Source organism: Anser cygnoides, chromosome 1 (genome assembly GCF_040182565.1).
Source record: "Anser cygnoides isolate HZ-2024a breed goose chromosome 1, Taihu_goose_T2T_genome, whole genome shotgun sequence".
Classification (NCBI taxonomy): Eukaryota; Metazoa; Chordata; class Aves; order Anseriformes; family Anatidae; genus Anser; species Anser cygnoides.
This window is the reverse complement of record NC_089873.1, coordinates 167064758-167091416: the sequence shown is the minus strand read 5'-3', so window position 1 is coordinate 167091416 and position 26659 is coordinate 167064758. Positions and strand designations below refer to the sequence as shown.

Genomic DNA, 26659 nt, shown 5'->3' with positions numbered 1-26659 from the left:
ATTGTGCACATACTCATTTCACTAGAAGTAATATCAAAGCAACCTAAAGGGGAAAGCACAGAAAGAAACACTAATGAAGCAGAGATTGCTCTTCAAGCCAGAAAGTTAGTACTTTCAGTGTTACCCAACTAGACTTCCACTTTGTCTCTTTCATCTCTATGAAAGAGAAGAAAGCACTGAGGGAAAGCTCCAAAATGCTTCCTGCTGTCATCACTGAGGGGGGGTGGGGTGCTATGAACAACTTCACAATGCTATTTTTTCAACTTGGATACCTTACACACATAGGGAAGAAAAGTGTGCTAAGTGGTATAACTATTAACAACACACAAAAACACCCTTCAACTCCCTTTTCCTTAGGGAAATGAGCTTCTGAAGACAATCTTTTCCCCTGTGCTCAAAAGCTCTTCTGGTTAATATTGCTACCACAAAAACAAACAAAAAAAATCCAACTCTCCACTGTTTTCCAGCAGCAAAGAAAAAACTCAATCAGTTCTAAAAGCAAGTGAAGTCATGAGCTATAGATGAGAGTTCTTCTGGAGAAAAAAAATACCTTACAGAACGGCACCTCAGAACCTGGGCCCAGACCTGAGGCAAACCATTTTGTTGGTCTCCCGCTGCTACAGGAAGGGTGATATATTTGCTTTTTTCTCATGGACCATTTCTAGAGGAGGGAAAAAGTGCTTCCAAGGATGTTAAATGTGGTTCTTCTCCCCACAGATGAAAAGCTTTAATTCTACATACTTGTGTACATAAAAATTTCATAGAATAACTGTCTCTTAATAATACCGCACCATTTGTCAATGAATCTTTATTTAAGTTCAGCAGAGATTACCTAAATAAATGCCTATCAGTCAAGTTACTGGTTAGTATTTGTGATGTTCAATCCTCACAGGATGTTCTCAATGCTTTAGTATCTATAGGCTCTATATACCACATTACTGGAACAAATCAGCCTGTGACTGCAGCTTGACTGTCCACCACAGACTTTAGTTGAAACGTCTGTAAGCAATATTATAGCTACAGTGTGGGAGGTACAGGAGGGAAAGGAAACACACTCTGGCTGTAAAAATCATTCCTCCTACAAGGGGAGAAAAATAAGCAAGTCCACTGAATACCTGAGAGGTGGCTACAGAGCTTGGGTGAAATCTGACTTGCAGAATCTCAAGTGCATGACACTTATGATAATGTGGTAATGTATTTGCATTCTAATTACAAACTCAATAGCAACAATTCTATCCTAAATTTTTGTACCAGTACTGGCGAGCAGGTTTTGTTAAGTGTTTTTCTCTAGTAAGTACTTCAAACTCTCTTTTCCTTACCCTTAAAGTTAAAAAGTAGAACATAAATTTTCTTGAACACACTGACAATTTTGGATTAGCATTTACAAAATCATTGTTATATAACTTGTTCCATCCCTACAATTTCAGCTTCTTCTAACCTTTGTCCTTCTGGTATTTGTTTTCATATTCTTTGGATTATTATTATTATTATTTGTATTACCACTACTTCAAAATACAGGAAAAAGGCAGTGTTTGCTACAGAACCTTAACTGACTCAAGGAGCTTACTTTGTTTTTAATTTCCACTCAGTTGATTTCTATAGTTGAAAAATGTACAGACTTCTGCAGACTTTAATCTTGTTTACTCAAGATCTGCGATGATAATGTCCCCTGGGACTGGAGATATGGACTGGGAAGTCACTATCTTGTTATAGAATGAGGATGAAGGACCAGCTGATTTCTCTTCTTAGTTTCAAAGCACTCCATGATTACCAAAGAAGGTGGTGCCTACTCCTTTCTATTTGTGATGAAGATGCAGACACAAATTACAAAGATTACAATTATGTTTAATACACATTTTTTTGTAATAAGAAAGATCTTAATATGCAGACCCTGTAAATGTGAAATGAGTGGATGACAGTGGCAAGCTTTCCAGATAATGGCTATTCATGATAAAGTTAAAGGAGCTTTCAACTGAAGAATTCAACAGAATAATTCCACAAATAAAAGCCATGTAGATTTGATAATATACCAATGTACAATGTACAAGTTTTTAAATTAGACCACAACTGTCAGCCTTGAAGAAGCTGTTCACATTCAAGTTTAAATAAATATCATTATTGGGAGAAGATATGCAGCTGAAGACTGCAAAGCAGGAACAGCTATCAGCAAGTCTAGTCCTTGCCTCATCAATGTTACCAGCTGAAATGCATTTTCCCTGCAAGATCTTGAAGTCTGGTTGATGTGAACTGTTAAAAGACTACCTCACCAGAAACATATGAAGTAAGAATGCTGGCTTGGAAAACATCACATTCAAAAGTGAGACAAAAGAGCATACCCATTTCAATGTTGGAGTGTCCTTTTCCTGAAGTCAACGTCCCTGCCTCAGATTGCTTGAGATTATTGATTTTATCTTCTACATGTAGTAAGAGAAGCAAATGAAGAATGCCTTTTAAGATAAGGTATATTTCTTATCTTCTCCACGATTTTCACCCATTACTTTGAGAGCAACCCACTTCACCAGCTTTCCTTTGTTAGAAAGTTAAGAGGTGTTTCTAGTGGAATTTATGGCCTTCTTTCAGGAAGCCATCTTTTGGGTCAGAGAAGGGTTCTCAACGTTTACTTGTAAAGGTATTACTCAAGACAAAACTTCCTTACCCCTTCAGCATAAGACAGAAAAAAATAAAAGAAACAGAGAATTTCTTTACATATGGCCTTCCTTAAGGAAAAATAATTTGTCAGTTCTACAGAGTGTATTTGACAAAATCCTTCAGCAATGCAGGCTTGTGCACTGTGTGTGCTACCACACTCCAAAAAATCATGCAAACCTCAAACTGTGACTAATGCAAATACCTCTTATAAGGAAATATTTGATGTAGCTACTCAGAGCTAAAGAGAGCTCCAACTACTTACACATGCCAAAAAAAGAAGTAGGCAGGATGAACATACTTCTTCATGCACTTTCCTATAGGGTCACGGGCTTGCATGCAGTATAACTAGCAGAAGTACCCAGTTCAAGAAAATTGGTTATCAGCCAAGTGTCACTCAAATGACAGCACTCAGGTTTTGTATGATTTGCCTTTCAGCATGAAATCTCTCCCAGGGAGATTATGATAGATTCTATTTAAACCATTAAGTGGTAAAGCACAGATGATCCAGGGAGACTGGAAAGATACTATGCAAAAAAAAAGGACCAGATTCTGTTTTCATTCCCCTAAAAAAAACTTGACATAATTTCATTATCAGGTATGTTCACAACTATGGAGGCCTATCACCCCTCTCCCCCACTGAAATCATATCCCAGAAGTCTTCAAATTGTCATACTTTCTATACATGCCAAATACAAATCACTAACTTGCATTAATTCTTTTCACATTTTTTTAGCTGTTCTTTAAAAATGTTGAAACATTCTGGGCCCACACCATTTTAGAGCTTTCTGATTACTTTGATCAGGTCTGTAATCTGCATTTCACAAACATATCCTTCCTTCATAAATAGATACATACACACATCTATATACAGATACAGATACATACAGTCTATGATCAGATTTGATACAGTTCAACTATAGTCACTTCAGCTGAAATTTTTAGTAATATAGTATCTCTTAAAAAAAAAAAATCACATCTAAACACATTACATACTTTGAAATTAAATGTTTACTGAGTTGGCTTTCCAGACATACGAAGGTTTCAGAAATATCAATGATAACTCCTTACGTTCTAAAAAAGAACTGTATAGTTCATGAATATTGCAACGTAAAAATTGTACTCTGATTTATACTTTCCCCATTCAAAGCTAGCAAAAAAAAGTGTTATTTACATTATTTTAAATATTTTCTTTCTTTGAAAAAGGTTTGTTAATAGACAACATACCTATGAAAAACTATGCTAGAATTAGCAAGTATAGAATTTATGTTAAAGGAAATCACCCCAGATATACTGCACATAAGTTCAAAAACAAACAAACAAAAACACTAACAGTGCTAATGTCACAGCTGAGTCACTAGAAGGTGTGAAAGTTTCCTACAAATGAAAGAACCTTAGAAATGAGGCAACCTCAGAAATGAGAAAAGACACAGGAAAGCAATGCATATTTCATCCAAAAAAAAAAAAAAAAAAAGAAAGGAAAACGAAGATAATGCAGACTACCAAACATTTACACAAAAAAAAAAAAAAAAGTCAACATGTAAATGCTTTCTCTTTCTCCTCAGGTAACAAAGTACTAACAAGAAGAAAGGCAGAAGCCATTTTGTGCATTTCTTTGAAAAGACAGATTCAGCGCATGAAGAGGTGAGGTGGGAGGATTGGCTTATTTCCACCCTAGCCGAAAAGGAAGTCCAAATACCTTTGTGCTTGTCCCGTTTATGCTTTAGCTGTGCTGGATGGGGTCTGATTCTGGCTAGAGCCTGTTCTCGATGGTTCATAAAAATAGGACCAGGAAATACAAGGGGGCCTGAGGAGAAACATTTTGCACATGCATAGGAAAGCTCACAACATGGAAACAATGTGTTAAACAAAATTCAAATTAAAAGCAATGAAAAAAAAAAGTAACTATATAATAAATCTTGTTTGTCTAAATTCAAAAATCCCCAATGAAAAGAAATTCATTATCTCTTGATAATAAGACCAAAATATTATGCAAAGAAACAGTGAACATCCCACAATGATAGCTTTACCTGAATTTTTAAGTATGCAACTTTACTGTAATGGAACTGTAATGGAAACACAGACTCACGGTGGAGTAAAATTTGATAGCAAATATACATTGCAGTATTTAATAGTATAAAAGATTAATTATCACATCTTACTTCCTATAATACTACATTCAAAAAAATAATTTGGAACAATATCACCATATCAGCGCTGAATTTAAAGAACAACATAGCCACACAACTGTTTGTCATTACCATATTTAAAATTCATTTATCAATTATAAAGAAAACAGCAATCCAAAAATAACTGGTTCCACGAATAAAATTATTCAGATACGATTGTTTTTCTGATCTACTTATCAATCTTGCAATCTATTTAAGTTATTCTTTGAATCTTTCCCATCTATATAAAAGTCAAATCTTCAAGAGAAGATTCATATTTGAAGAAAGCAATTATGTATTTATTTAACATTTTCTTCAGATTATTAGTTTTTTTAATCTAGACCCATGCAAAGCTGTATTAAGTTTAATCAAAGCTGATTATATGCAGGTAATGGAACAGCAATTTTTTGCTTAAATCTGTACTTTCTACTCTATTTTAAAGGTTAAGCCTGCCATCAGGAATGTCTTTGGAAGCATCTCCTACTTCTTGAAGTCTGACATCACATGGAAATCATAAAAAAGGAGTAACTAATTCTGACAAATACCTCACGCCATTCCACAGGTCTCCAGACCCAGTCCATGAATGGACTTTCAAAAGAAAAATAAAAAACTCCAAATCAGGCTTTGTGTCACATTTTAAATGACTTATATGAAACTTTGAAAATTAGTATTCCCTGTTCTTCCTCAAGATCATCAACTTCCATTGCTAATCTTTACTTACAAATTAATTTTGGCTAACTTTCTGTAAATGCTCATTGTCTCAGTTTCCTGTTATCAGCTTTACACCATCAGACTCTCTCACTGAGAGAGTCATCTCAGTGAGATTCTCTCACTGACAGGGAACAGTATGAACAGAAATTTAAGTGGAAGTTAGGCCAAATCTATCTGGCTTTGGAACCTTCAGATGAAGAAACTTCACACACTGAAGTTGACAAAAGTTGACTTTTTAAAGTTGACTTGAAAAAGAAAAGCTATAAACGTGATAAAAAATAATTACTACCTTTCCTCTTAGCTTTGAATTTCCTACATGTGTTACCTAACATAATGCCTAAAAACCTCATTAGACATCTATGGTTTTTATATACAGCATAGATTTTTGGTTTGGTTTAACCATGGAGGTTTTGGTTCAACCTTGGAGTCTCTTTACCCAGTTCAACCAGAACAGATCAACTTGCTAATTAAGAACTAACTTCTCCTTATGACCAAGAATCATCATTTGCTTTTGATTTACCTTCATCATGGAGCTTCCTCCTCTAGTTGTCTTGCTGTTTTTCCTACTTTTCAGTCTCCTATCAATCTGAGCTTCCGTTTAATAGATTTTTAATACCACTCTATATTCTCAGTTATTCGGTAAAGACTACCTTCTGCCAGGCCACTTGCTGTGCTTAGCATCTTAATTCCTAGTTCTTAAATTCACACAAAAAATATTATCCCTTTCTCTCTTTCCAAGTTGGAAGGGAGGTACTGAGGCAGACCAGGAAAAGTCAAGAAAGGGGAGAGAGACAAATGACAGGCAAATTACAAAAGCTAGGAATGTTAGGAGGACAAAAGATACCAAGCAAAGCTAGGCGAATAGCAGGAGGAAACAGACTGGAGTTGAACAGAAAAAAAGATAGCGATGGAAGACTGGGACTTGCTTACTACTGAGAAGTTCCTAATGAAATAAAAAGCCCAAGAAATAGAGAATGGACCTGACAATACGACAAAAGTGAAGCTTGGATTAGAAAACAGTCACAAAAAAAGATCCGAGGACTGCAAAGAGTGCAAGTATGAAGTATGTGGGTCTAAGGTATTTGTAGGTAATCAGAGTATGTGAGTTCTAGATAATTTAGACAAAAAATTACAAAGTTCCAGAAAATGCCTGCATAACATATAGCCCAGGGGACCAAATGTAGCCCTGAAAGCAATCTTTGGCATTTTGGTGTTAAGAGCAAAGATGGCAAGAGAGAGAAATTCAGGAGGACAGAAGGAAGCTAAGTATGTTAGGGTAAGTAAAAGAATTATTAGAAAATTGGGAGATAAAGAATAGTGGGGATGCATAAAAGGATGGCAACATACTGCTACTACACTGCTGCCTATAGTTGCCAAGCCCCTTAACTGAATTACATTCCCCTAGTCAATACAATGACTCTGTAAAAGTGTCCAACCTTCTGACTAAAGCAGCTTTGCTTCTGGATATTCCTATATCCCATACGTTCCCAACAATTACATGAGGAACTCAAGTCCAAAATAAAGTTAAATACAGTATTTCTCCATTTCATAATAATTTGTATCCAATCCATGGAACAGAATGAGTATGTCTATCATTGTTTTTGGCTTTTTATGCATGCTAGATCTGTAACATAATGAGAATATGATAGGAAATATCTGCATTCTGATTATATTATGATGCCTGAATGTTCAGTTGTGCTCTAAAGAACCTTCTCTCCCTTGAATATAACACCACAGGAAACAAAACACTAAAACAATTCATGAAGACTGCATCTACTTTCTACTTACATCAAAAGTTGCCTGTACAAAGGGAGCAGAGTTTAAGTACTATTAATTATTTTGGTGGAACAATTCAGCCATACACCAGATGCTTCCTTTATTTTGATAAAAAAATGCAGAAAATCATTCAAAAATTCTTCCAGAAGCTTCTAATGTAGACTTACATAGGGAATAATAACCTATTATTCAGTTATTTTAGTAGCTCAGGTTAGAGAGATAAAGGAATGACAGTCACTAGTAGACTGTAATGTTGCTATTTTAAATCAGTTGCTGTATGATGCAGAATGATATTCACTCTCTCCCTTTAGTTTTTATAGAATGTTTTCCCATAGCTCCCAAATCAAACATCTCAAAGCTACAAACATTAGCTTTCTTTCTGAGTCCTGCAGGATCCAAGCCTTTCAAAATGGACTTTGGCAGTGAATTAAAAGCATAAAGCAAAAATTGTTAATCAACAGAAGTAATTTTATTCTAGAAAAATAGAATGTGTTTATTAAACAAAGCAGCTGACTATGGGATAACAGTCTCTGTATACACACTTAAGTGCTTTTTTGCATTCTAGGCCATCTAAGCACTTTGGCAGAATTTCCTCAGTCTTCTATTTGATTTGTATTTGTTTTATGTATATTTTGATTTCTTCTAGTATCTTTCCCTAAACAAATGCTATTTGACTGGCTGTAATTACAGAGTACTGAAATTAATGATCTCAGATGGCCACTTAGTGTAGACCAATGCACTAAATGTAGCAGGTTACCTGAAAAAATAGTACACAATCACATCATTAAAAACTGTATCATAATGTATGTACATATGCAATATAAATTAAGGTTGCACAGGAAATCTCAAATTCTGCCATTTCTGAACTCATCAGTGTTTGATTTCACAATTTATTTATGTTCTTTCAAACACAGTAGCTTTTCAGTACACATTTACTAACTGAATCTCCTAGTTTCAATGATACTTTCCATCGTAAAACCCTATTTTTGTCTTCTTGAATGTTTGTAAGAAAAAGAACAGACTGTTTTAGGAAACAATAAAATACAGAGACAAACTCTTAATATACAAAAAAAAAACCTATCTAACAGGTCAACAGTAGGTAAACTTTGAAGGTTATTTCAAAAAATGAAACTAAGGACAAATACTTAGTTAAAAGTGGAACATATTTTACTAAGATACTAAGATACCCATACTTCTAGGTTTAAGGTAAAAAACAAACAAAAAACAATCTTAATAATCCTATGAGGCCATATTAATTGTTAACTGCACATTCTTTAAAACTGTGTTTTTTCAGATGATGAGTGGCAATTTATTATCACAGCATTTTTTTTTATTTATTTGTGTAAATTGACACTGTGTGATGCAGGCCCTAAGGTTCATTTTTGTTTTATTGTCCTCTGCTACAGTTTGCTTCTTTTGTTCAAAACACTGAAAGTAAAAATGGATTACATTCCTCTTCCTTTGTTCTTAAAGTTCTTTTCTACTGACAGTTAAGCTGTATAAATCAGGTCTGGAGGAAAAATTGCTAGGGCTTTTTATGGTCAAAAAGAGATGCAGACTAGCCAACAAAAGCATGCAAGACAACTGGGGTGGGTATGAGAAAATGAGATGGAAGTAATATTTATGATAATAATTTTGGCACTTTCTCTCTTCTAAATACTTGACTGTGTACTTACTGTTAAACAAATGTGAAAGATGCATTTCTGTATGTATAAGATAAACTAAACCACTAAATATAAAGCAACTGCTTTCGCTAAATCTATGGCAAATCTGAGTTCTAAAACAGTAACAAATATAAAGATTTCTATTTTAAAAATCAGCTTTATTAACAATCATCACCTCTTTCAGACAGAAGTCATAAACTCAAGTATAACAATGTAACTTCACAAAACCTTACCTGCTGGTAATTAAGGACAAAAACACACAACCTTCTCTTGAAAGCTTTCTTAAAACAGAAAGTCAGGTGTGAGTTTGATACAATTTATATGTATACAAGTACAAAGTTTTTGTTTTAAGAAACTTTGAAACAAATAAAACTTCCAGGTCCTGAAAGCATCAACATAAATACTTAAATAAATTTATGGAAAAAAAGCTTTCATATTAAATGAAAATTATTGTATATGAGTAGACAGTTCTGCTGTATATTTAAGTATATGCTCAGCAATGAGCAAAGAACAGTGTTACTGACAAACTGATTTCAAGCTTTTTTTTTTCAAGATGTTAGTTAACAGATTTAACTGATACTCAGCCTGCCACAGTAAAACTAATTGCTGAAATAACTGAATTAGCTACACTTCAGAAAAGTATAAAATTGCTCAAATATATGAAGCCTCAGATAACACTGACTCAGTACAAAACAGCTTTGACTAATATTAATTATTTTCCAGATTTCTTTTTCTTCAAAGTAGAATAAGATTGAAAGAAAATAATTTTCCCCTTCTGTATGGGCATCAAAAGCCAAACCCCTGGTTAAACACCAAATCTGTATCTCAGTAGTGATCATCTAGAAGTTTTACATCACAGGCTGAGCAAGAGTAAAGTAGTGAAATATCAGTGAATGAAGAGGCCCTTTGTAATCATCGTATTAACAGCTATTTCTGTATCTTTTAGTGTATTAAATATAGATCTTTAAAAAGCTGTTTTTAAATTCTTGCAGCCTTCTAAAACAAAACAAACAAAAAAACCCACCACCAACAGAATTATATTTAAGCAATAAACTGAAATTCTACTTCTACTACTTCAAATCCCAATCTGAAAAAATTGCAGGGACAGCTCTCCAGATTAGCTCACTCAGAAAATGGTAATCTAAGCTACGTTACACTTAGTGTACAATGTAGTACATGTAATGTACACGTTAATGTATAATGTACACGTTAGTGTACATTAAGGCATAACTTAATATCCTCAAGACTAGAAAACTGGTGTTTGATAGGAATGGAAAAATAGTCAAACCATGTTCTGAATATTCTAACATACAAAACTTCTTCATTAGCAGGGGAAAGAAGACAGTGCAACTACTTCTACACTCACCTCTCACCACTCCTATCAAGCCCCCCAAACAGCCTGAAAAAAACCAACAAACATGTTTGTATGGTGCAGTATTGTACATCAGTTCCTTCACTTCTCACCAGATTTTGAGAGAGACAGTGAAGAGCTGATAAAAATCCATCAGTCATTACACTGGGATATTAGGATTTAGCATAGCCATCTGTATTCACAGCATCTTCTAAATCTCTCAAGAGGTCATTTAAAAGACTTAAAAACGTGTAATTGATTTTAAGCCCTCTTCTTTGCTCTTGCCCTACAGCCACAGAGCTAGAAGTTGAGTGAAGCAGCTCTAACACCGTGACCAAAAGGAAGCAAAACTGGCCAACTGAACATACTGCACTGAAAAGTGCAGAGAAATCTAACCAAGATTAAGGAACTCTCAAGTTTTTTTTCAAATACTAAATGTATTAGCCAAAACTGAAACACTTTTCCATTGTTAATTTTAAGGCTCTAATGCGTCACTAAAATAAAAGATCTTTCTTGAGTGAAGGAAAAATATCAACTGATTGTAGACTTACTAATGATTTACTAGTTACAATTCTATTCTGGCAAGTATCGCCTAATAAGTTGCGGCTGCCATTTCAAGACAAAAAAAAAAAAAAAGAAACCTTCAGTTTAAACAGCAAAAATTTCTGAAGCTACTAACCACTCCAAGTTGTGCTGCTAAACAGCACATAAACCTGTCCATTACAACACTGGCAGGCTACTTTGATTTGGAAGGTGTTGAAAGATGAGGAGTTAACTGCTCTTGATTGAAAATACAGTAACATTTAACTAGGCCATTTGTATTACAGCTACCAATGACAACTACTTTTTCATCCCAGAATACTGAAATTCACTTTATGTTTGTTGAACAATGCAAATGAAGTTAAGCATACTCATCATCCTCCACAACAGACCTCTTAAAGGAGTTAAATGATTATACCTGTAGACATAGCCTCCAATTTCTCCCTTAATTCCAATGCAGCACTGTTACAGAGGTAAGTAACTGTAACAAAATTAAATTTGGAGACATTCTAAGTGTACATTTCAAAAAGAATAAAGCTGCTTTTTCCTGTTAAAGGAGCACAAATTAGCCAACTTGAATCTTGCAATGTGGAAATCAGTTTACTTCCACTATTGGTACTCTTATACCTTTGTCCTAAACCTCACTCCTATTTCAACACATTCAGCGGGAGAGGAGTGAGGGGTTTCTTTGTGTGTTTTCTTTGTTTGGTTTAGGAATGAAATATTCCTATATTCACTTACAAAGTTTTCAGAGTCATCTTGTCTACAAGACTTTGAAGATCTACTGAGAGAATATTTGTATTGAATAAAGGTCACTACATGTAACTGAAGAGTGATCAGCAACATTCAGTGATGGATCCTATTCTTGACTACATAAGAAGCTATCCATGCTTTGTTTCTCCCTGATCTTGCATAAGAGAGCAAATACCACACTTTAACACCCAAAACCCAGAAATCATAATCCTAACAAAATCCTACCTACCTGAAGGAAGGCCTCTACGAGAGCTAACCTGGCCTTTAAGCAATCAACCAAAGTTTTCGAGAAGTGAAAGGTTAAAACCTTTCTTTGGCTCACTAAATAGCTATTTCAGCTCGTGAGGATTTGTTCAGTTAGAGATCCACAAATATTAAAACTTTTGGGTATACTAAGCAGCCTGCTTATTCTTTTTAAAATTGGTATAACTAAGTTTTTTCAGGTTGCAAAACATTTTGCACACCAAAATGAGTATCCAATAGGTATTTAAATGTTCCCAGTCTCTCTCCCTCATGAAAACAGAAGAGCAACATCAGTTCTCAAGAACGGTGCTATTCTTCCCACTAGTTCATGGAAAACTACAGCATTTGGACGGATGAACAACAAAACACCAAATTTTTCATCTGATTAACACTTGATTGTATAAATCAAGATTTCTCTAGGTATTCGTGAAACACTATTCCCAGCTTCATTACTTAAGTCATTCTGAACTGAAACAGCAGACTAATCTCCACTCTTCCAGCTAGACATACCCGCTACCTCCAATATACACAGAGCTATGCAATGTCTGTGCTCTGATTCAGATAATGTGGATGCATGCAACAAGCAACATCACTTTAACTACAGCCCCCTACACCTATCAAACCAACAATAACAACATGTGCCTAATATTGATCATCTGAGACTTAGATTCAGAACATTTTTAAGAGACAGATGGCATACAAAAGGGACAAGCTGCTCTGGTTTTCTCTGAAGTGTTCCTCTGCTCTTCTTCCCCTTTCCTCCAACTGAAAATTTACTTTCTGGCTCTGTTACTATTACCTTTCTGAGGTGTTGTTAACTGTCCCTAATATTTGACAGCAGCACGCAGGTCCAATATGACAGAAAAAAAATAAAGGCTTCCCCCTCTCTACCGCAAAGCTAAAATTAATTGCAAAGATTCAAAGAAAAATATTCTGTTATACTCCACATCCGTAGGCTCTCTTTTTCCTTGTTCCTTACTTGTGATAATGCTAGTAATTTCTTATAGGCAAATTAAATAAAACCAAAAGTTGCCCCACAAGGTTCACTGGCTTGGACTCTAAGAAATAAGTTTGATCACAATGTACACTATATCTTAGGAAAAAAAAAAAAACTAGCTAAATCTTAAAAGAAGTTATTTATAAAAAATACAAATCAGACATTAGTGACAGAATCAAAATGTAGCATTACTAACACAGCAGAAGCTTAAACACCATAAAATTTCAACAAAATTGTTCCTCTCCCCAGCGCACAATAATATTACCAACCACATCAGCATGCTTCACTAAAATATTATGAGTTCTATCAATCTAAAATCTCTCAACTTTAATTATTTAACAGATTAAGATTCTGAGATATATTAAAAAAAAGAACAGTGCTGAAATCTTGTCTAAACAGTCTGTTTGTTTAGAATATCAACAATAATTCCTGAGGTAGGTAATACAGAAAGCAGTAAAACTTTGAAATGATCCAGTGTTTTTTGTTTAATTTCATCAGTGTACTGGATCATTTCAGGCTATTCAAATAAAGAAAATTTCATTTTATAAACCAATAAATTTTGCTTACTATTATAGTACAAAAATTCATTAATAATTTATAATAAATAATTCATACTATAGAAAATGAGCACTGGACAAGCTTGCACACATTTTAAGTCTTTCTGTATAAAGACAGTTTAAGCATTTACAGTAAATAATTATTATTCCATTTTGAAACAACAAAAGTGAAAATTGACTACATAAAATTAATACAAAATGCTACTCTTCACCACTGAAATTTTAATGAATACACATTAACAAATGCATAGACTTCTCCCAATATTCCTAAAGAAGGCGAAATAACATAAGCTAGTTTTTTAGGTTCTGATTTGTGTTTGATTACTGTATCAGCCTAATTAACAAAAGTAGTTAATTTCCATTCTTAGAAAACAGTAAGTTTGCTTAGACTATTCAAGCCTCTCATCACTAAGTCACTTACCTCTTCCTTCTTCCAGTCTGTGTCTCCTGTTTACACGCTGCCGCTTTTCTTCTTGCCGTAACTGAAGGTGTTCTTCAATATTTACTCCAGGAACAGGGACAGCTACACAGATTAAGAAAACAAAACAATTTTTAAAGATAGTTTTACGTATTATGAGAGTAATAAACCCCAGTGGAAGTTTAGTAAATGGAAACTGAAGCCAACTTCCTACCTGTCCCTTATGTGGCTCTTACAAAATATTTAGGGGGAAAAAAAAAAAAAGGAGATGAGCAATATTTCTTAAGAGTACTAGACCTTTTCTTTGAATTTTGATTTTCATGAATCTGCCACAATTTCAACATTACTGATTAGTATTTAATAATTTTTATCAAGCTTATTACTTTATTACATATTTATGGTTACTTATCTGTTATCATAGTTATCTCAATTTTTCCCCCCAAAAAAATCAGAAGGGTTTATTAACAAACATAAACACAAATGACAAACATAAACAATCATAAAATAAAATGTCAATAATAAACATTTGATTACTTTAACACATGGACATATCTGTATGTAAATCCTGACTTATTTAACAACTAGCTAATTTAATATGAATTCAAAATGTACTGATAAGCACTTTTGTACCATGGATCATCTTGAATGAACACAACAACACAACTGCTGTTTGCACTGCCTTTTTTCAATGTTTCTTCAGGAAATTGTAGCAATTTTATATACATATATAAACTGTGGCCCTGACATCAGATAAAACAATGCACCTTGAAGCACTGTCACTGTTCTCCAGGCAAATGTGACTTAATCAATTCAATGCGCTCACCTTAAACTATGCCAAAGCCCAACACAGGACCAAGAGCTATCTATCCTGCTAGGAGAGGAGTTAGCAAAGCAGGGGTAAACACAAAAACCTTAACTCATCCTTGGTCATAAATGAAAATAGAGCTGTTAAGCAGAGATGCTGTTGTTACATTCACTGTCAGTGCAATACAGCATAAATCTACTTCTGTAACATTAGGGGGTCCTTAGTGTTAGAATAACTTATCAAGAGAAACACTCCAGTTAACTTTTATGTGGAAAAAAACTCACATTCAAATTATAGCATAAGATTTTTGATGACTACTTTTCAAAAAAAAAATAAAAATTGGTGAGATGCACAAATATTTTAACTTAAGCATATGATTGTTTTACGCTCCTTTTCTATATCGGATACGGCTTCTATGCAGGATTAAGGCCTCTACTTAAATCTAAAAAAAATAAGGAAGAAAGAATAAATATAAAAAACAAATATATAAAAAAAATTAAAAAAGGAAGAAAAGTTGGACCTAGCAAAATCTCCTAAAATCTGAAACTGCCTAGATGTAAGTAGAGAGAATATAATATTAAAAATGCTACTATAACAGATCTTAGAACAAGGAAAGACTTAAGGTGGCGTTCCTAATGTGCATGTGCGTTTTTAAGTAATTTCCATACTCCTGGCAACATACCTACTCCAATAAATTCTGAGAAAGAAGAATTTCTCAAGAAATTATATTTCCCATCTTTTGCCATGTCTCCAAATAAGATCATAGAAAAACTCAAGCTATCAAAAATGGGCAAGAACAACTTTGTAGGATCAGCCTTAGTATCCCAACCACACAGGTCAAAATGGCACACTCATATCTATAGCAAAGAAAAATTTAAAACGTTTCACTTACCAGAATGATCCCACTTTGCTACACTAACTATAAACAAATCTGCCTGATAAGTTATATTTTATCCATTTTAACACTCTTATACTAAAATTATCATCTAAGTCCAGAAGTTGCGAGGAAAGAACTGCATAAGTTATGGTAAAGTTTTTATCATATAACACAAAAAAAATAAAATGCAAGCAAAAGTATTAACTGAAAAGAACACCTATTTCTACACTAACCTGTTATTCCAACTCAGGTTTCAAAAGTCAGCAATAGGACTGATTTTACTTAAAGAGTAAAAACAGAAGTATCAAAGGAAACAAATGAAAAACCCCACTTCAACTGGAAATAAAAAATCGTAGTAAGATAAAAAAATAAAAGTAATCTTCCTAATTTCATATCACTTACCCAGTAAGAGATCTAAAGGTATCATCTCTTTTACAGCATCAAGGATTCCTCTTTGCCTTGCCTCCTGGCCATCCAGTTCTCTAGCACACGCCTTGCAGCAGCCACAAACAGCGCAGCCCGACTCACCTGAGCCACAGCCACAGATTCTGCAGCAAACAGAGTTACTTTATCAACACTTTTAATTCTCATGCATTATTGATGCCTTGGTAATTAAAACATACATGCTCACAAATAGAACAAACTAATAACGTAATTCTTCCCAAGATAAACAGAAAGTATAACTAGTTTATATCCTAGATGCTGTTGCATGGTGCCTGGGAGCATACACTGACAACACACACCTGAACTGACTTCTCGGCATAATGTTTCTTTGTTTAATTAAATGCACACTACATGAAAACACAAACAGGGAAACAGTGAGCACATGCAATGCTGGAGAAAGTAATGGCAATGTGCAAAGCAGTGGTCCTTTATGCTGCTCAAACCTGAAGTAACAGATAAAATAAAATGGAAGACCAAGATAAAATCTTCCATCATAGGACAAAGAAAGGTTATCCTGTAGCTAACAGCTCTGTAAGTAAAATACAATAGTTCAATTGGAAGGGACCTACAGAGATCATTAGGTCCAACAGCCACTGACTGACCACTTTAGGGCTAATCAAAACTTAAAGCATATTAATAAGGGCATTATGTAAATGCCTCTTGAACACTGACAGGCCTGGGCAATCAAGCACCTTGCTAGGTGTTTGGGTCATACCAGTGTTTGACCAACCTCATGGTATTTTTCCAACGTCTAGTCTCAACCTCTCCTGGCGCATCTTTGTGCCATTCGCTCACAGCACATCCTTGGTTACCACGCATAAGAGGCCAGCACTTCCCTCTTCACTTCCGCTCCTCGGGAAGATGCAGAGGGCAACGAGGTTACCTCTGAGCCTCCTTTCCTCCAAACTAGACAACCCAAGTGTCCTCAGCCTCTCCATGACTTCCCACCCTGTTATGAGCGTTGCTGCCCTCCTCTGGACACACTCAAGCATCTTGGCATCATTTTTATATTGTGGGGTCCAGAACTGTATGCAATATTCAAGATGAGGCCACAACGATGCTAAATATGGCAGGAGAATCACCTCTTTTGACTGGCTGGCTATGCGGTTTGCTTTCTTGGCTGCCAGGGCATACTGCTGGCTCCTGTTGGGCCTGCTGTCAGCTAGCACACTCAGATCCCTTTCTGCAGGGCTGCTCTCTGGTCACTGATCTCCCAGTCTTTACCTGTGCCCAGCATTACTGCGTCCCAGGTGCAGAACCCAGCATTTTCCTTTGTTGCTGACTGTCCAATGCTCCACTCTATCTAGGTCCCTCTGTAAGGCCTCTCATCCCTACAGAGTCAACAGCACCTCCCAGTTCGGTATCACGAGCAAACTTGCTAAGTTTGCAGCAACTCCTGCATCCAGATCATCGATAAAAATGCTGAACAGAACTGGCCCTAGAATTCTGCCCTTGGGAACCACTGGTGACCAGTCACCAGCCAAATGTAGCCCTATTCACAACCCTCTGCACTTTGCTGTTCAGCCAGTTCACCACTCAGCGTAGTGTGAACCTGTTCAAAGCACAGCTGGACAATTATCCAGAATGACACTGTAAGAGGCAGTAGCAAAAGCGTTACTGAAACCCAGAAAGATTATGTCTACCACCTTCCCTTCATTCAGTAAGTGGGTGACCTTATCGTAGAAGATCAAATTACTAAGGCAGGACTTTTCCTTCATGAACCCATGCTGACTAAGTCTGATAATAGCTTTGTTCTCTAAGTGCCTTTCAAGAGACATGTTTGGCAAGAGACAATCTATATTATTGGTCATATTCAACAGCTTCTAGTAAAGCAAAAGGTATATCCTAAAGAAATTTTTAAAAAGCATTTAAATAAGCTACAACCATTACAAGCTATTTACAAAAAATTTCACTTATTTCTGATTTTAAAAGCACGTACCTGTTTAAATATATTACCTTAGATTGAAGTTTAAGAACACAACAGTTCAGTTTGAATTCAACACATGCTTTACCTGTTCAACCCACTACAGTAAGTCTATTTCCGTATGTCTGCTTACCCTCCAGGAACTCTGTCAGGACGGCCACTACTAACGCAGCTAGCTCCATAGCCTGTGCAATCCCCACATACAGTGCACACCATGCACTGCTCCAGCTTCCATTTATGCATGCCTGGAGGACACATCATGGACTTCTCATCTTTTTCATCCAGTTCCTCTTCTAGATCTTCATCCATTGCTGTTGCCATGTTCTCAACTCCAAAACCTAATTGGGATATTGAAAGAATAAACATCTGTTTTCAGAGCTCAGCAGTGGCTACTGAAAAAGATCTGAAGAACATTCACAGATCAGATTTTAAAAGGAACAACTACAAATGTCTGATTTGTATGCTCAGTCAGCACAACGACACCTCTGAAACTTTTCCAAGCATGAGCTGGGGCATGTATCTAGCCTTCACAACTAAGAAAAGGAATAATGAGGTTTGGTTTTATTCAGTTGTTCTAAAGAAAAGCTTTTTTGCCAACAAAAGTAAATGAGATTTTTTACAAAGCTAGTTTTATTAGTATGTACAAAACCAAATGTTTTTGAAGCAGAAGCATTTGTGCATGCCTGCTTTGTTGTGTTTTTTTCTTTTAAAGTACACTGTATGTGCTTAAGCGTTAGTATTACAATTATATTTTAAATAAATAGTTATGCTTTTTTACTTGTGATATTTTCCAGCACACGAAACAAAAGGAAAAATGTAGGTTCCTCACCTTTTCCTCCCTGGCTCATGGAGCCTGTGTCTCTTCCACATTGTCCTTTATTATTTACGCCAAATGTCCAAACTTCTCCGTTTTTCATTAACACACAGGTGTGAGCTTTGCCCATGGCTACTTGAGTCACAAAGTGGCCTTTCAAATCTGTTACTAAACCTAGATGACACAGAATAGTTGAGTGGTTTATTGCACTTTCTACTTGAGATGAAAACTTCTGCAGTATTACACAATTGCTAATGAATACTGACAACTATTAAATTAACAGTAAGGCAGAAGTATAATGGATAAGGGAAACAAGTGCTAGAGTAAGAAGTGAAAAGAGCATTAATCCTAGATCATGTCTACTGCAAAAAGAAAAAAGCCGGAAGTAAAATAAATCCTGCCCTAAATCACTAATTTTATAAAACAATTCTAAAGGTGTCATAGTCCCATTGGCTTTATTTCTTTAAAATTTTGTTTAAATAGAGATGTACAGGATCATAAACAAAATCAAAACAGGCTATTTTGTGCGCAGAGAAACTTATAAGGCCTGGTTTCCTGCAGACTTTGTTCACAATATGTCTCATTTTTCTGACTTTCCTGTGTGGCTGTCAAGTGTTATATTAAGAACACAACTGATTTTATTTTTTTTCCCTTAGTGGATACATTCATTTGGGAGTTTGTCCGTGGTGCTGCTATATATTTTTACAGAGCTTAAGGAAACTCTGTCTTGTCTTTCTATTCTTCTGTCATATCTGGCTGAACCAGCAGAAATTCAGAAATTTATTAGGAGAGTAAGAAACACACAAACATCATTTCCACAGGCTAAAAACTTCAAACTAATTTCAATTACTCTATTTAAGAAATCATTTAAAAGACAAATATTAGCTTACTTGTACTATCAGAGTAAATGGCATCTTTTCCAAACATGTAGAGTTCTCCATCTTTTGAAATTACAGAACTGCTTCCATTATTGCAAGCTGTAGATATCACAATCTTTCCTTCCATTTTGATGATTTTTTTAGGCTTATATGGTTTTGACTGCCGTCTGCTTTTAGCTTTAAATAAATTAATAAAGTACATGTCATTTTACAAGAAAGCTCTGAATACATAATAACATTTGTTTTCTAAATAGGGTTTAGTTTTCAGAATACTACTGAAAAAAATCCATCTATATGATCTCCCAGTCTAATTTTTACTGGATTGCACTGGTTTCTCTCAAAATTCAATTGCAAAAAAAAGTCATGAGTTGATATCCTTGTAATGAATCTTCATGCTTTTTTTTTTTATTATATATACACTGAACTGGCCTCATACTTCATGAGCTTTACAAAGCAATATATAGTCCAAAAAAAACCAAAAATACTAAAGTCTTCAATGCCACCTCAGAAAAATATGTGACAATATATGCAAAGTAAGCTATACAATTAAAAGTTTTGTTGTTAATTTCTAAAGAAAAATATTAAATTCCCTGTTTATTAAATGATTTATTAAAATGATACTTAAAAACAGTTGAGTCTTAACAGATTCCTATAAGGTGAAAAGAGAAGTACTGAAAATTATTAAAAATAAACAACAACAACAAAAAAACACCCAGATTGTTTGCACTCTGTTCTTAAACAAAACAATAAAAGAACAGCTAAAGACCAGATGAAACAATTAACAGCTACTATTCCTGCCTATGAACTTCACCCAAGTCAGAGAACTGAGAAGCTACCTTTAATTGCTAACAGTTAACATTCTCTACAGAGAACGTGTACATGCACTTTGCAGGCAGAAATCCATATCTTCCTGCCTAGGTTTAAAAGAAATCAGAAAAAAATTGTAAAGTTTGAGCACATCCACTCTAAGCCAAATTACAGAGTGACAAAGACAACTAGATCAGTCTGAATACAGTTGAACTTTTTAAAGAACTGAGAATAGACTGATCAGGTTCCTGATCACATTCTCCAGTAAAAAGACCTAGTGCTGAGATCCACTTCAATTCCCGTTACTCAAACAAAAGCAGTGACAGCAATTTACTTCAAAGTGTTAAACTTCTGTTTCATCTGAAATTGTAGATTATTTTAATACAACAAAAAGAATAATTTGTATTTAGGTAAGTTCCAAATAATTGCCCAAGTAAATCTTGAAATTTCTGCTTTTAAATATATTTTCTGAAATCTTTTTGCCTAAAATGATTAAATCTCTTAAATTTACTCTAAATTTACTGAAGGAAGAAATACGATTTTGTTCCATGCAATTTTCAGTAGATTTGCATTTAAAACTCTACAAGGTTACTGCGGCTGATACAATGTTTGTTATCCACAGACTTTTATACAGGAGTAATACTAACTTCCTGTCCCTTGAGCACATTCAAGAATCCCCTCTACATGCATTATCAACTATGTTATGATATAATATGTTCTTGCCTGTATTTTAGTTATGTCATATGGGAAAAAATACACATTCTTGGAGAATACTGTCCATGTAGTTGATCTTTCACAGTAACACTAGGCTATATGTGTTTTGTTTCAAAATGAGCAATGCCATACCTTGTATATGGTGCCCAATGATTTTTAGTTAACAGCGTCATTGAAAGGTAAAACTACTATACAGTAAATTGAGATAAAGCTGGGTCCAACCTCATGTTGTACATATATACACGTATATACCCCCACACATACACGCTTGAAATCTATTTTAAAATTCTATTTTAAATTCTAACCATCTAGTACTGCATAAAGACTTGAATTTGATATTTCTGACTGACTACACTGAGGCACAAAAATTCCAGCATTATTAAAGTCTTTGCCGTTCCCCACCCCACCTAAATCTCACACAAACTAACACAACAGCCTGTTTCCAAACGTGAAATATTTAATTTTGGGCATTATTTTTGTATTATTTTTCTATAATTTCTCCATAATAGAGAAACATCAGCTGGCAAAACACCAGTTTACAAAGTTCTCTAAAACAACAGCGAAGAGGCAAAAGTTTGGGTCTTCAGATTTTTAGACAAATTCCCAGACAGACTACATGGCCTCTCGACTGAACATATGACTGACTTTTATCAGAACAATTTTAAAATAGGACTCCCACCACAGAATCCAAACTGTGCTAAAAATGAGTTCAACATCATTAGCTGCGAGAAATAGTGATGCTGGTTGTTTACTGGGGTAAAATTCAAACCGAGAAATATTTAATGTCATCGGAAAACTTTACTGAAATACAAGGAAGTTTCAAAGTTCACAAGACTTAAGTTTTCATAAACATCCAATTTTTGCTTAAAGCATAACTTCACAAAATTAGCTGCTGTGCTTACACCCCAAATCCCTTTAGTATGTGGTAATTACTTTAATACAACTCTCAAAAACTATTCCTATAAAATATACCTATTACATAAAATAATTCTACCGATGGCGTGCTTTCAAGTTCTTGGAAAATGTTAACGATTTTCCTTTGAAATTAAAAAGTAGTTAATAGGCTTTTATAAACTACTGATCAAGCAAACTGAATACATACTTGACTCTCCATCCTCTCCTTTACTAGCAGAACCTGTGAAGAATATACTTCCATCATCTGCAACAAGTAAGGCATGTGAACCATCATGTCCAACAGAGAACTGAATAATCTTTGGAGATTTTGTGATTGGTAGTTCAACCCATTTTCCTGCTGAAGGTCCACCTTGTTTGATTCCAAGGCTTTGATATTTGCCAGTATAATAAATCTAGGAAAAAAACAGTATATCATTTGCAGTTACACCACAACACTTCAACATGTATCAGTTTGAAGCTGCACTGTATTTAATGCCTATCACATTTCAAAATGTATGGAACTTTTCCTGATATAACTATCTCTATCCTAAACCTATGAATTTTGATTTAATGGGAGAAACATCCTGACTGGATTCTACTTGGTTTGAAATATGCATTCTACTGAGAAACAGATAGTTTTAGTATCTAATTGGCTTTACAAATTAAATACACAAGAAGAAACTGTTCAAGAGAAACTATTAAGAGGAAACTAAGTGCTAAAAACATTTAAGAGAAATGTCTCTGTAAAAGCAATATGGTATAAATACAATATAAATAATTAAACCCACTAATTTTCTATGAATGCTAATATGCTTAAATATATATATATATATAAAAAACTTATTTTCAGTAAATGCATCAGGCCAGTGAGCACGTGAACAGTAACATAAAACACAACGTGTCACTTGAACAAATACAAAATGACTGATGTGGACAAAAGACTTCCTCTAGACAGCACTATGAAATGGGTGTGTTAACTTATGTAGGCACTTAAAGCCATTTTTCATTATGTCTTATACAGTGTATTTTATGCTTAAACACACAACGTAAGGGACCAAAACTAGGAAGTTTGCTGACTTTAACTTCAAGAGAGCTCTCAGTCTGCAGATCAAAATAATTTATCTCCTCCTATAGCCTGAAGAGTTCTAGCTTGACCAAATTCTAGGTTTCGTATTATTAAATTTTACTGGGAAAAAATAGTTAAGCTTATATGTGATTATTTTCATGAATCTCACTGTTGTGATGAGAACATAACAAAGCCTCATTCCAATACAGCAACAAAATTCTGAGCACAGGAAAAAAAAGATCTATGCTTATACATGTGAAATAACATTACTTTTCCAAACCGACATACAAGCACATTAAATAATGTCAAAAAGTCATAGTGAAAGTAAGCAAAACTATTTCTAAATTTCAGTGAATGTGCAAGCACCTCTGAAAAACAGTCTCTACTAAGCAGAACCAATGTATCAAATGACTTAAAATCAACCAAAAACTTTTTATGGGGGAAATTTCATGATAATTGTCTGAAGGACAGACTGAAAAAAACAGACTGAGACAGAAACAGCTATTGTTAGATGGCTTATGGAAAGTCATGAGGAAGTCAAAGATTTTTGCAAGTGTGCTAATACATCATTTGTAGACAAAAGGTAATCTCTCTCCCTCAAATATAAAACAAAACCCCACACTGTCTCTAAGTAAGAGTGACTGTAGAAATTCCTATAAATTCAACCAAACAAATAAGCCACAGATTACCCAAGGGTTCCAACTACTTATGTTTTCAATTATTTGCATTTTTCCCTTTAAAGAGGACTCTGAAAATTTATTTAAATACAGTCATATAAATTCATTCTAACATATTAAGAAGGCAAAAAGAAATTGTTGAAAATAGTAATTAAATTTAAAAAATAGAAATATATTGATGCAACTTGCTGTTTATTACAAAACATTTTCAATACCTTTCCACTAGCAGTTTTCATAAGGGCAAACTCTCTTCCAGCACCAAGGACAGCTGATTCCTCATCAAACCCTGTACCTGTGCAAGGAAGATTGCAGATAACGAGTCAGTTTTACCAGGCAGTTCCACAGATTAGTGTATGGACTTAACTCCATCAGGGAGAGTTTGTAACAACAAAGGTTCTAAGAAAGCTGCAAGTGAAACAAATTTTGCTGCCAGAAGGCTTACTGGGCTAGACATGGTGGAGTTGTTCAAACAGGAAAAAAACACTAATGTAAGAGCAACTGCACTTGGTCAGACAAAAGGTCCATGTAGCCAAACATCCTTTTGTTCTGCCAAAAGCAGTCACCTAAAATAGCAAAAAAACAAAGCAAATGCCAAGTGACTTTTCCAAACTACCTTCATAGATACCAATGGTTTACCATCTCAGAAATTCTGACACAAAGGCGGTTTCCAAATATGTTAGTATCTATCTTTCAATGCATTCCTTTTCCGTGAATCCAGCCAGCAGTCCTTTTAACTTTCATAAACACCGACCCACAGCAAGGAGTTGTACAGCTTAAATACATGTTATGTGAGCCTTGTGATGAAGTTTAAGTTTCAAACAATGCTATAATTATAAACTAAAGGAAAATACTGGAAAAGACAGAAAGACTGTGGTTCAAAATGACTGTATGGCTTACTATGAGCCAAGCAGTGTTTAAGCTGTTTCAAAAACCTCATACTTCTTGATATTTGTAATGGAGTTATACCTTCCTTCACATAATAAAGGCAAACAAAGGGAAGGGCAGGGTTTCAGTCTTATTATTTGAATTACTAGCTTACTATTAACCTTCAAAGAACAGGACTTACTGATAATGTGCAAGTCTTTTTCCAGATCAAACAATGAGATGCCACAGGCATGTAAGCATTTTCTTGCAAGCTTAAGCTGCAGTTCCTGTTGCAGTACTGGCTCAGTACTAGTTGCAAATATTCGCACTACAAAGCCATCCTGTAATAAATAAAATATTCACTTTTTTATTGAACAATAAATACACTGATTTACTTTTCACGGTCTAAGTGCATAATCCTATATCAGAGCAAATTATCAGATGGCACACAGATAAAGTAACATTTAGTACAGAGGAAAAAAGAAAATGGCACAGAATAGTCTGAAGAGAAGCATCTGACAGACCTTAAAAATATTTTGAATTTGCTACGAAAATAGTGAATTGATATAGAAATAATTAGCTCCCAACTTCACCACAGAACTCTTGCTTTCACAATGATTTATAACCTTACTTTAAGCCCTCAACTTCTCCTGGTTCATAACTCAAAATTCTAAGTGCAGTTTAAGGATGACTTATTTAAATAGTAGCTAAAAGAGGTTTCTGTTTACAAGTACATTCATCTGGCCATGTTAAAAACAAGCTGTCTGAACAGGGAAATTGGTTAATACTGGTTTCCTTATAGATGCATGTCTAGTATCTGTTGCCTACCCTGCCCCACCCCAGTCCTGCTCCATCCGTGTATTACAGTTTTCTCATGGGCAGTAAACAGTGACCAGTCCAGAACTATGAATGCAATAGCTGCCTGCCAAAGAAAATATACAACAGCTAACACGGTTTCGCCTCTCATCGAAGCACTTATTAGGGTTTCCACAGCTTTGGCCAATAGTCAATTTTCATATAAACTCTACTGGAATGTAGTGTATCTTTGCTACCTCTTCTATTTTTGCTTCTATTTTTGCTACCTCTTCTATTAAGTCTGTCTGAAATTCTCCAACAAGTACCAAAGCAATTACAGGAAACGAAATTAAGATAAAAATTGCACTAAGCAGCTTATCCCACAGAGCCCCTACAGAAGAACATGTTAAAAAGTCATATTTTTTTTTCCCAGAAGGAACGATGAAGTTTTTCTTAAAACTTATCTGAAAGTTTTATTGAAAGTTTTATTAAAACTTATCTGAAGGATTTCCATTACAAATCAAACTTGTGTGAATATACACATACATGGCAGTTTCTCATTACCTTTAGCTACATGGATTTCTTCCTTAGTTGTGGTAGCTAAGAAAAAGCCAAACTTTGAGCAAAAATGAAATTGCATACGTTTTGTAAAATAAAGCAATTAGGTGAGGTAAAAATAGTTTACCCATCATATATAACACTTACATCTCTAGATGCTGCTATTTGATTAATATATTCTCCATCAGTGAAGAGGATATTCTGCCCTTCAGTATGACAATCTGTGAAAGATGGAGTGCGCTGATTAGTTAATATTAACATACATACACAGTTCTCTGCTTCCACTTAATTTACTCTCACTACAGTCTAACTACAAGAGTTCTAGTTAGATCTGCAAAGAGAACATACTGTCCCGATAATGTGTTATTTTATGATTTTTTATTAGATCTCTTCTCTCTCACCTATATATTACATATATTACTCCTCCGTCCCTTTACAAGTTATTAAAACTATTTCTGTTGTGTGAAATGTAAGAGGTTACCCTGATATTTAATTGTAAAATAATCTACTATTCATATGTGAGGGGTAATCTAAATTTTTGTAACAGAACTTTCAGTTTTGCATGGGAGTCTTTCCCATGCCCCAAAGATTTTTTTAAGTAAGGTTCATTATCTTTAAGAAAAATTTACTAAGTCCAGCATATAAAACCTACAGAAATAAATGAACGTGAGATAATCGAACTTCTCATCGTTTGTTTTTCCATTGTTCATCAGGAGAA

At 34.7% G+C, this 26659-nt stretch overlaps 1 protein-coding gene across 17 annotated transcripts in view; it reads right to left on the bottom strand.

The window, feature by feature from the left end:
• MYCBP2 (MYC binding protein 2) overlaps positions 1–26659 on the bottom strand; it is a 198272-nt gene that overhangs the window by 123962 nt on the left and 47651 nt on the right. For 12 of the 17 annotated variants that reach the window (XM_066987323.1, XM_066987316.1, XM_066987331.1 and 9 more), the window contains exons 9-19: positions 26089–26162; positions 24791–24929; positions 23940–24016; positions 22190–22394; positions 19579–19743; positions 18704–18862; positions 18008–18212; positions 15909–16054; positions 13828–13929; positions 4346–4453; positions 2337–2414 (exon numbers count right to left, since the gene is read on the bottom strand). In XM_066987323.1, coding sequence (XP_066843424.1) covers positions 2337–2414; positions 4346–4453; positions 13828–13929; positions 15909–16054; positions 18008–18212; positions 18704–18862; positions 19579–19743; positions 22190–22394; positions 23940–24016; positions 24791–24929; positions 26089–26162 — 1458 coding nt within the window. The remainder of the gene's footprint in view (positions 1–2336; positions 2415–4345; positions 4454–13827; positions 13930–15908; positions 16055–18007; positions 18213–18703; positions 18863–19578; positions 19744–22189; positions 22395–23939; positions 24017–24790; positions 24930–26088; positions 26163–26659) is intronic. The other 5 variants (XM_066987364.1, XM_066987421.1, XM_066987406.1 and 2 more) reach the window with 2 other exon arrangements.